The 12,500-nt window shown below is 42.7% G+C and overlaps 1 protein-coding gene across 2 annotated transcripts in view; it reads right to left on the reverse strand.

The window, feature by feature from the left end:
• Nucleotides 1-12,500, reverse strand: part of LOC310853667 (protein mono-ADP-ribosyltransferase PARP6-like) — a gene marked incomplete at its 5' end in the record, with an annotated part of 47,805 nt that overhangs the window by 33,841 nt on the left and 1,464 nt on the right. Inside the window, 3 exons of one of the 2 annotated variants that reach the window (XM_083758062.1) lie at nucleotides 5,455-5,549; nucleotides 8,840-8,917; nucleotides 9,910-10,067. In XM_083758062.1, coding sequence (XP_083614188.1) covers nucleotides 5,455-5,549; nucleotides 8,840-8,917; nucleotides 9,910-9,912 — 176 coding nt within the window. Of the gene's footprint in view, nucleotides 1-5,454; nucleotides 5,550-8,839; nucleotides 8,933-9,909; nucleotides 10,068-12,500 lie in introns of those variants that run through there. The other variant, XM_083758061.1, reaches the window with a different exon arrangement.

Genomic DNA, 12,500 nt, shown 5'->3' on the forward strand with positions numbered 1-12,500 from the left:
GCAAGGAAAACACACCGTTCAATCCACACATACTCCCTGTTCACACAGCAAGGAAAACACACCGTTCAATCCACACATACTCCCTGTTCACACAGGGAGGAAAACACACCGTTCAATCCACACATACTCCCTGTTCACACAGCAAGGAAAACACACCGTTCAATCCACACATACTCCCTGTTCACACAGGAAGGAAAACACACCGTTCAATCCACACATACTCCCTGTTCACACAGCAAGGAAAACACACCGTTCAATCCACACATACTCCCTGTTCACACAGGGAGGAAAACACACCGTTCAATCCACACATACTCCCTGTTCACACAGGAAGGAAAACACACCGTTCAATCCACACATACTCCCTGTTCACACAGCAAGGAAAACACACCGTTCAATCCACACATACTCCCTGTTCACACAGCAAGGAAAACACACCGTTCAATCCACACATACTCCCTGTTCACACAGGGAGGAAAACACACCGTTCAATCCACACATACTCCCTGTTCACACAGGGAGGAAAACACACCGTTCAATCCACACATACTCCCTGTTCACACAGGGAGGAAAACACACCGTTCAATCCACACATACTCCCTGTTCACACAGCAAGGAAAACACACCGTTCAATCCACACATACTCCCTGTTCACACAGGAAGGAAAACACACCGTTCAATCCACACATACTCCCTGTTCACACAGCAAGGAAAACACACCGTTCAATCCACACATACTCCCTGTTCACACAGGAAGGAAAACACACCGTTCAATCCACACATACTCCCTGTTCACACAGGAAGGAAAACACACCGTTCAATCCACACATACTCCCTGTTCACACAGCAAGGAAAACACACCGTTCAATCCACACATACTCCCTGTTCACACAGGAAGGAAAACACACCGTTCAATCCACACATACTCCCTGTTCACACAGCAAGGAAAACACACCGTTCAATCCACACATACTCCCTGTTCACACAGCAAGGAAAACACACCGTTCAATCCACACATACTCCCTGTTCACACAGGGAGGAAAACACACCGTTCAATCCACACATACTCCCTGTTCACACAGGGAGGAAAACACACCGTTCAATCCACACATACTCCCTGTTCACACAGCGAGGAAAACACACCGTTCAATCCATACTCCCTGTTCACACAGCAAGGAAAACACACCGTTCAATCCACACATACTCCCTGTTCACACAGCAAGGAAAACACACCGTTCAATCCACACATACTCCCTGTTCACACAGCAAGGAAAACACACCGTTCAATCCACACAGACAGAAGGAAGCCATCTGGTCCCTTTATGGACTGTGGTGGATAGAATTAGGGCGCAATCTCCATGAATATGAAGAACAAAGTGATGGAATTACAACTTACTTCTAATGTCACCTGTGTCTGTTTCAGATAAGTCTATAGCTGAAGTGGGCTCTCTGTGTGTGTGTGTGTGTGTGTGTGTGTGTGTGTGTGTGTGTGTGTGTGTGTGTGTGTGTGTGTGTGTGTGTGCGTGTGTGCGTGCGTGCGTGCGTGCTGACTAACCTTAACATCTGAGGCAAGCTCTCGAGGCATGGTGTGTTTTTTTCTATTTTTATTTATTAAAAAATAATTACCTCGCTAACGTTATAGTGTCTGAAATGGCAGAAAGCAATGCATCGTAAATACAGGGATGGAGGAAAATCTCCCGATGGCCAGGGACTGGGTGACTGGATATTTATTTTAACTGGTGCCCCTATTTTGGTCATGTCATTTAGAGAGCCATTGCACTACTAAGAACTAACGTGGAGACGTGTCTGTTGTTATTCGTTGTCAGGTATGTTACGTTATATTATTTGTTGTGTTACTGTCGCTCTTCCTTCTTTACTTCCGTCTTGGAACGAGAGAGCCATTGCACTACTAAGAACTAACGTGGAGACGTGTCTGTTGTTATTCGTTGTCAGAATAAAACGTGGTTTCCAAAGACAGTTCTGGGTCCGTCTGTCCATACTCCATTCAACACAACGCAGAGAGAGACAGATTACACCGGTTACACTTGGTAAATAAATTCTGTAAACAGAATTCTAGAATCTACAAGCTCACCTCACATTGCAAAATGTTTTAGCTTGTAGATTGGCTATTTTTGCCCTGGTCAGTGCTGCCCTATACCGGAGGAACAACAAAGCACAGGCTACAGCAGGGTTTAAGTATTCAAGCAGCGATCAATGAGTTTGCATTTCACTGGATCAGTTTAGTCTTTGACTAATAGTGACAACATTATCGTTGCAGAGGATGTCATTTCTGATAGCCTATTTTAAATATAATGCATATACATTCTAGAAGTGTCACATAGTTTCAGAGAAAGATACCTAACATGTGCTTTATTTGGGCCAATGAATCCATCAAAACAACAAAACAATGCCCCCTAGTGGATAAAAACCTATTGTACATGACAAACCACAAGCAGATTGCTGATAGAGTAGAGTAGACATTGTAATATTGTATTGGTAAAAGCCGAATAGGGTGCAACACTTAATAAATTGAATTAATATTTATTCATTAACCCATTCTGACCTGAGATCAGATTCATACGAGGTTTCCACTGGACACACACTGGTCTGACTAACCCATTCTGACCCGAGATCAGATTCTAAAAGTGTCAGTCGTTATTAGATTTTTCAAAAATAGCACACCTACAAGCTCGTAGCGTGCCACCGAGAGCTTGTAGATCTGCTATTTTTCAATAGCTAAAGCACAACATGATGCTAACACCAAAATGGGTTCCCGTTCAGAATGGGTTAATAGAAAATAATTGATAGGGCGTGCCACTGTAGCCAGAGCCGTTGAAATAGGAAATACGTTGTGACATCTCCGTTCACATCATGGGGCCAGTCCTGGACCGCACGTTGGCAGAATGCACTGGGCTCAGGCAACAGCCCAGCTTTAATGATCCTTAATCCCTTTATTTTACATTGTTTTTTTAGTAATAGTACAACATAAACATTACAGAGACTTTAGTTGTTACTGTACAATACTTTCAAACATGCTGATATCTGTGCCGGCCTCGTTGAAAACAATGTATTTCAAACTCCAGCTTGTCACACTCCAGGGCTGCATGAACAACACTCGAGCACTGTTTTCTTGTTTCTTGTGGGTTGGTATTCCTTAACGTCTCGCAGGTTGCTACATTGGTATACTCTCATTTATAAAGCCATTCTTGGTAACCTCCCACGTTACATTGGTTCTAAATTTGAACTTGTCCAAAACTCTCTCAACCTCAGATCAAATGGTTGGTTACGCTATGTCGTGCCCCCAACAAAATCTGAGGCTGGGAAAAAAAGCATCGCTTATTTCGGACCCTGGTCTTGGAATGACCTACAGTCCAGACTCAAACTGGCTGCTGTGATTCCCCTAGTGAGCTTTAAATGGATTGCCATGGGCACACTTCCCATACACTGCTCCTGCTTTGACGTATAGCAACTGTCTGCTTGCTTTTTTAGTCAACTAGCAATTCCCGTTGCTTAGATCTTTTAGTCCTTATTGGTCGCGTTCCTGTTCTCCCTTTTAGCTTCTTTGGTAGTGGGTACTGTATTTATAAGCATTGTATGTCTGTCCTGTTTTTTGTTGTTATTTTTTGTTACTGGCAGAGTTGTGTCACTTATTTTGCCTATTGTTCTGGCCAGTTCACACTTGTAAAAGAGACTTCAGTCTCAATGTGGTTTTTTACTGGTTAAATAAAGGTTAAATAAATAAATTCTGACCCCTCAGTGGCGTAACTCTCTCAGCTATATGGCTCTGGCTGTAGCTAAAAGAATAATGATAGGCTACAATTGAAAAAAGTTAAATATGATTAAATTAGATTTGTTTTTTTAAATAATAACACATACAGAGTAATCCTGCTCTAGTGTGTGTGTGTGTGTGTGTGTGTGTGTGTGTGTGTGTGTGTGTGTGTGTGTGTGTGTGTGTGTGTGTGTGTGTGTGTGTGTGTGTGTGTGTGTGTGTGTGTGTGTGTGTGTGTGTGTGTGTGTGTGCGTGTGTAGGCTATATTTTTCAGAAAACAAACTCTCAAACTCTCATTGTTCTACAAACATGGAATGAAATCCTCAGTTATTAGACTATATCCATTTGCAACTCTACGAGTGTACTGTACAAATGTAAACAAATTGACCCAAAAACAGACCCGACCCATAGTTTGTGAAACGGTGTGACAGTGTGGTACCTGACAGAAACAGTGTAACAGTGTGGTACCTGACAGAAACAGTGTAACAGTGTGGTACCTGACAGAAACGGTGTGACAGTGTGGTACCTGACAGAAACAGACCCATAGTTTGTGACCCATAGTTTGTGAAACGGTGTGACAGTGTGGTACCTGACAGAAACAGAAACTGTGTGACAGTGTGGTACCTGACAGAAACAGAAACTGTGTGACAGTGTGGTACCTGACAGAAACAAACTGTGTGACAGTGTGGTACCTGACAGAAACAAACTGTGTGACAGTGTGGTACCTGACAGAAACAAACTGTGTGACAGTGTGGTACCTGACAGAAACAAACTGTGTGACAGTGTGGTACCTGACAGAAACAAACTGTGTGACAGTGTGGTACCTGACAGAAACAAACTGTGTGACAGTGTGGTACCTGACAGAAACAAACTGTGTGACAGTGTGGTACCTGACAGAAACAGAAACTGTGTGACAGTGTGGTACCTGACAGAAACAAACTGTGTAACAGTGTGGTACCTGACAGAAACAGAAACTGTGTGACAGTGTGGTACCTGACAGAAACAGTGTGGTAAACTGTGTGACAGTGTGGTACCTGACAGAAACACTGTTAAACTGTGTGACAGTGTGGTACCTGACAGAAACACTGTTAAACTGTGTGACAGTGTGGTACCTGACAGAAACAGAAACTGTGTGACAGTGTGGTACCTGACAGAAACAGTGTGGTAAACTGTGTGACAGTGTGGTACCTGACAGAAACAGTGTGGTAAACTGTGTGACAGTGTGGTACCTGACAGAAACAGTGTAAACTGTGTGACAGTGTGGTACCTGACAGAAACAGAAACGGTGTGACAGTGTGGTACCTGACAGAAACAAACTGTGTGACAGTGTGGTACCTGACAGAAACAGTGTAAACGGTGTGACAGTGTGGTACCTGACAGAAACAAACTGTGTGACAGTGTGGTACCTGACAGAAACAAACTGTGTGACAGTGTGGTACCTGACAGAAACAAACTGTGTGACAGTGTGGTACCTGACAGAAACAGAAACTGTGTGACAGTGTGGTACCTGACAGAAACAGAAACTGTGTGACAGTGTGGTACCTGACAGAAACAAACTGTGTGACAGTGTGGTACCTGACAGAAACAGTGTAACAGTGTGGTACCTGTGTGGTACAGTGTGGTAACGGTGTGACAGTGTGGTACCTGACAGAAACAGTGTGGTAAACTGTGTAACAGTGTGGTACCTGACAGAAACAGCGCTGTCGGTGTAGATGTCTTTGACCGCTTCCATGTCAGCATCCAGCTGAGGATGTCTGTACAGGTCAGCAGCACAGCTCCCCTAGTGGAGGCAAACACAAAGCACACCCTGTAAACGCCTTTCCATTAGCTGTCCTATATAGAGCACCGAAGTCTGACGTCACTTCCAGTAGAGGGCGTCAGTCCCCAGGTTCATGTATTTGTTTAGTTGCATTGAAATTGAGGCGATTGAGGCGATTTTAGATCGCCTCATATAACAACTGTGTTTGAAAAATAAACATGTCACCCCGGCCGCTTCACTCATATGGATATGAAGAATCAACTGACTGAGAGAAAACGCTAATGTTACTGCTGCTGAATTAGTTAGATTTTCGCTAGAAGCAGACTGTATCATATATGAGTGACTGACTGTTGCAAACGATACAGAGACACCTTCCCGACAATAACGCAGAGACAGCTTGTTTATTTTTGGACCACAACGCTTATAGTAGACGATATTAAGATCACCCCATGTTATTCTCCATAGAGAAATCACTTCCGCGAACCAGGGGAATCGTCGGGATGAGCGAGTTACGTCAGGACTTCGGTGCTCTATTGGTCAAGTATATAAAAAGGTAAAAGTATAGGGTGAATCAATGGGGATGTATAGGGTGAATCAATGGGGATGTATAGGGTGAATCAATGGGGATGTATAGGGTGAATCAATGGGGATGTATAGGGTGAATCAATGGGGATGTATAGGGTGAATCAATGGGGATGTATAGGGTGAATCAATGGGGATGTATAGGGTGAATCAATGGGGATGTATAGGGTGAATCAATGGGGATGTATAGGGTGAATCAATGGGGATGTATAGGGTGAATCAATGGGGATGTATAGGGTGAATCAATGGGGATGTATAGGGTGAATCAATGGGGATGCTGGGGTTCAAGTGGTTAGTAAACATACAGGAACAAGGGAAGCCAGGACAACATGGAGAGAAAACAACATCGGATGGACTTGACATTCCTTCATTCATTCTTTGTCATGTCGATTTTGTTAGTGAATAATGTCATGCTGATGAGTTTTCTTAAGGCCCATATATATATATACTCTCTGTCATTAGATTACAAAAGATCCGTCATCCGTAGGGAGCCGACAACAGGGGGGAGAAGAGGGGTTTCTCAAGTTTTGACGGTGCATTATTTATCTCCATTCGGTTGACTGTGACGTACATTAAACGTACGTTACTGTATACGGTGGGTGCAGTACTCCCTGGCGACCTTTGGTAGTAGAGAGCCGGCAAGAAAAGCTTTCCTCTGTTTCTAGACAACCCTCTTTCCACAGGAAATAAATCCCGTGGAAGTGACATTGTGCACATACGTAGCAGCACTGAACGGCTGCCAATATGACAACAAGATGCTAAGAACAGCTCCTTCTGTGTGCAGTTTGCATGTTTTCACAGTGACCACTGACTCAGTTTGAGTAAACCCTGGCCTTGGTTTTGCCAGATGGGAATTCAGGGGCAGATGTAGACAGCAGGATCTGTAAGGCACGGGGAGCTTTAGCCATGCTAAAAGCAATATGGAAATCAGGCCAGATCAGTACAAAGACCAAAGTGGCATATTTAAGAGCAACATCCTGGGGGTTCTCCTGTATGGGGCAGAGTCGTGGAAAGTGACACAGGCCATCTGTCACAAGCTGGATTTATTCCAAAGGAGATGCCTTAGGAGGATACTGAGGATATTTTGGCCCACAACAATCTCCAACGAAGACCTCCACAGGAGAACAGGCCTGGCCCTGGTGTAATCAAGTTCAGAAGGTGGACGTGGATTGGACATGTCTGCAGAACGGACCCAAGTGCCATCCCAAGGGTAGCTATGAGATGTACACCACCTGGGAAAAGGAAGAGAGGCAGGCCCAAAGAGACCTGGAGAAGATCAGTGGAGAGAGAAATGAAGGAGTTGGGGTGGACCCTATGGGTGGACCTGGGGACAACTGCAACATTGGGCAGAAGACAGACAGCATTGGCGTTCGTTGGTGAAGACCTTATGTGCTACCTAGCACGAAGAGGATTAAGTAAGTAAGTAAGTAAGTTGGTTTTGCTATTTTCTAACTCTGTAATGCTGTTTTCAGCACTTTTATTTCTGTTTGTAAAGTAACATTGTTTTGTGTTTTTTATGTATTCTTGCTTAATCAGTTTTCGTTTTTTTGTTGTTTGTCTTGTTCTTTATTCTGACCATTTATAGCACATGATTTATACTTGGTTGTGCATCGTGGCACGTACCAAACATCTACAAGCACCGTAATGTACCGTAATTTCCGGACTATAAGGCGCACCTGAATATAAGCCGCACCAGCCAGATTTAGGGAAAATCCCAAATATGTACGTATACAAGCCGCACCTCAGGGTGAAAATGTGGCACAAATCCTTGAATATATCAAATCCCGACTTACGTCCCCCGTAGCTACTGGGACGTAAATCGGGATTTGATCAACCCCGGCTGGGTCGCCTGAATGAGGCGTATGATGTTGGAAGACCTGAAACCCAGTTGACCTCAGGAAACATCACTGAAGATACATCCCAGGTTTTTTAGTTATAGTTATTCTATTTATAGTGACTCATAGGAATAGACTACGTATGTGACAACCAGCAGAGATGGGCAGTATTTGAAATGCATGTATTTGAAATACGTATTTGAAATACTTTTTTGTATTTTGTAATTTGTATTTCGATGGGGATGGAAGATGTATTTTGTATTTTGTATTTAGATACATTTTTTGACCCAGTATTTGTATTTTGTATCAAAATACATTTTCAATGTATTTTGCCCAGCTCTGACAACAAGGTATAGTCTGGTGACCACCGGAGAGACGCCGGAATGTAGACGGCACCCGTCTACTACCTACACAGCTACAGACCCAATGAAGCGGTGAATTCTGGAGATTTTTATTTTTCCGCATTCCTAATCAAACAATTTGATGAACGATGGAGTCTCCGGTAGCATCTTTAGCATCTTTCTGCCGGTCACCAAATTATTTGGACAAAAACTCCATGAATTCAAGGGGAGTGTAATGATGGAAAATAGTTATTTTTGGGGGGTGAACTACTTTAATATAAAAGAAAATGCATTATTCTTTACAATAAAAACTGTGTGATTTCATTTTGATACTGATGAATAGGAAATTAATGTTAGTTCCACTGATCCACGCAGGAACACAAATAAACATGCTCTGAAAATGTATGCGGCCCACTTAACAATGGCTGCCATTTTAAGTGGAAAACCCCTAGTTTGACATGTCACATGCTACTTAAAAATGAAAATTTGATTTATTTTCCCCCTTATAGGTTGTTAATGGTTCAAGGTTCAAGTTTATTTAAAGTCCAGATACCTGAATGCCGTAGAGGAACTGCTCTGACTCATTCTCCCCGTCAGACTCCTCGTCCGTCCAGCACTGGCCTTTGATGTCCTGCGGGCGACACATTTAAAAGACCACCATTAGAGACCACCACTAACCCCCACGCCCCAACACACACACACACACACACACACACACACACACACACACACACACACACACACACACACACACGTTACTGTAAAGACTGTTGTATCAATAGGACATAAAGTGGCCTTTAATCTACAGCTTCTGGATCAGAGGGCAAACCTGATCAAAGCCAAGTGGGTTTAGTAGATTATAGGATTCATAAAAAATACATGTTTCCAGACAGCGTTTTTGGTGAAAACAAGCTATCAACTGCCAATAACTAAAGAATGGAACATGCAGTACTTATTTTTCCAGATGAAAGTAGAGACTATATCTTCTTTCTTTTGGGATGGTTGGTGTTTACATAGTCATAGAACAAAATACACTGTGGGTCTTGAAATATTAGTAAAAACGCTACAGTAGACTGTTCTAAAGAAACTCCAGGAAGTGAACGAGTTCACAACATGAACCACCGCGTCTGGCATCCCCATTCTGGGGGCGAATATGTGGCCAAATAGCAGACCTACAAGCTTGTACATGTATTCTATACAATATTAATACTAACTAGAAAATACTGTTCCCTAAGAAACAGTGTCGGCTCGAGTAGCTCGCTACAGTATGATGATAATGTATAGACCAAAAAACATTGTGATTGTGAATAGTTTGACCCATAATAACATAGTGGGCTTGCTACTCGAGCCCACAATAATACGTATATAATAGCAGACCGAGTGAGCCCTGAGGGAGCCCAGCCAATAGGGTGTGGTTGGTTTAGTTGTTAAAATGTGTTATTAGAAGTATGACTCTCTGATTTTGACGCTTGTTAACCGATGTGGAGGTCTTCAGTCTGCATGCCTGGGGGTAAAAACAAACCCATCTCAATCTATCTGACAGTAATTGAATGCTGATGACATACGAAGGAACATGGAAGGATTAATGCAGTTCAAGCAAAACCAGCAGAAAGGACAATTTACCATCGGGTATGTTGTTCATAAGACTCGCTCAGAGACGGTGGTTGGGCCTCTTCCTGCTGTCAGCCATCGCAGCTGAGCCCCCTAGGTAGAAAGCAGCGCCACTGGAGGATCTTTTCCCCTCTTCTCCGCCTCGCACGCTCTTCAAGATCCTCAGGAACCTTAGGAAATAAATAAACAATCTATTAAAGCCTCATCTCACGCGGGGGGAAAACACACACACAAAGAACCAAAAAGCTGGTCTGTCCTCAAAGCAAAGTGCCACGTTTCTCCTCCTATCCCTTTAATCGCCTTGGACTCCACCTTGCCATGTATCCTAGCAACAGCCATCTCTGCCGTCTGTCAGAGTGGCATTAATCACAGCGAGAGACTGTGTGGGAGAGAGTAAGAGAGAGCGAGAGAGAGAGTAAGAGAGAGTGAGAGAGAGAGAGAGAGAGAGAGAGAGAGAGAGAGAGAGAGAGAGAGAGAGAGAGAGGTCTTTATTTGCTGCAGCTTGTGTGCTTTTTCCACACTTCTCTCTGTACTTCACCTATTTATATCAAAGCACCTGGAACACCTTGAGTTGCTGTGGAGAACAGCACATCCTCTGACATAACATAACATGCTGCTTGATTGCCTTTTATGGATTAGGATAAGATATAGTAGGCCAGTCAATCTAAGATTTGACCAAAATAAATTGCAATAGTAATCATTCAATGTTTTCTATGATCCTTAGGGTCATCACATTTGGGCATTTTCCCAAATGAGCTGACATCATCACATTTGTGCTGACGGCTATGGCCGTTTTTAGCCCAAGGAGTGTTTTTGGTGCAAAACTAATGCTTGGAATGGTTTCAGCATCATGGAAAACCCTTAGTTTGACATGTCACATGCTACTTAAAGCATGATGACATTTAGATTTATTTTTCCCCTTATAGGTTGTTAATGGTTCAAGGTTCAAGGTTCAAGGTTCAAGTTTATTTAAAGTCCCCCAGGAGTAAATTGGTTGCCGCATCATAGACATCACTACATCAAACACCACAATAAAATACAATAAAACATAGCCGATAGTACTGTAATGGCTCACATATTATGCCAATTATGAAAATTGCTCAACATTATGCAAGTTAGCATCCAGCGGTTTCTACATGCTGGGGACTCATACTCAACATTTCTAACATAAAACTTTGGTGCACTCAACATGCCTGTGTTCACATTCTATCTGGCAAGTGGACTATTAAGCCCCTTTCGATATTTTTCTGATATTTTCCAAAATAGCAGATGTTCAAGCTTGTAGATCTGCTATTTTTGAATATCCAACATATAAATGGATAAAGTGTTTAAAATAATTGTGGACATTTTGAGCACCAGTGTTTTAGACATCTAAAACAATTAAATGGTGCTGCTACTGTCTGAAGCTGGAATTGGTCTGATGTCTTCAAAGAGAAAGAGAAAAAGGGAAATAAGCTAATGTAATCACATGAACCCCCGTCCGTATTCTGGGACACAGGTGTCACCCCTTGTCAAGTCCCGCCTGTGGTTCTGCCCTCTTCGCACCCATTGGTGGCGCCTTCTAGGGGGTGCGCAACATGAAAAGGCTAGGGTTATATATATATACTAAAGGCTATATTTAGACATCATTTATCTAGAAATGTCTACAGCAAGATTGCATGGTGCAAAAGAGGAAAACATTGAGATTTGTGGCTGTATTTTGCGTGTCTTAAGTACCAGGTCTTATTCCCTAACTTGAGTAAACTAAAGACCTGGAGGCGTGATCAATGCCATTTGGCTATTCTGAGTGGCCAAAGAGCATTGATCACGCCTCCAGGTCTTTAGTTTACTCAAGTTAGGGAATAAGACCTGGTACTTAAGACACGCAAAATACAGCCCTTGGTCTGGTATTGCAGATTTGGTTAAAGGCATGGTTTAATCATTATTATTATTATCATTATTTATTTATTTTTTGTCTTCATTGCACAGTAGTAGGAGTAATGACATTTTGTGGCATCTTTGGTCTCGGGGGGGAGGGGTGGGTGGGATTGTTTGTTTTTGTGTTCCTTGCTTTTGCTGTTATGTGTTGTTTTATATGTGTTTTGTTTTGTTTTAATTAAGTCATTCATGTTGTTAACGTGTATTATTGTGATTTTTGTCTTAAAATAAAAAACATTTGATAACAAAAAAACTAAAGGCTATATTTCCCTGTGGGGGGTGCGTCCGCTATAGGTCAGGAGGTAACAGGGGGTGCATGGCCAAAAAGGTTTGGGAACCGCTGTATTACTGTAATATATTACTATTATGTTATATTATGCCCAACACTGAGGAGGACCACGGTCAACCGAAGTGCATAGTGTGATTGATAGATTGATTGATTGATGACTTTATTACCAAGCTTGTTAACAATACATCTAGTACAGTCAAAGGTTATGCTAAAAGCATGACACAAAAAGCCCCAGGTGTCTCGTTTCAATTATTAGGGTGGTCCTCTGGGTACATGTGAGATGTCACTTGGTGTGTTGCAACAATGAACGAGAACTACAAACACCGGCAGCATCCCAGATGACACTGAACTACAAACACCGGCAGCATCCCAGATGACACTGAACTACAAACACCAG

Source organism: Protomyctophum parallelum (assembly GCF_964188405.1).
Source record: "Protomyctophum parallelum genome assembly, chromosome: 2".
NCBI lineage: Eukaryota > Metazoa > Chordata > Actinopteri > Myctophiformes > Myctophidae > Protomyctophum > Protomyctophum parallelum.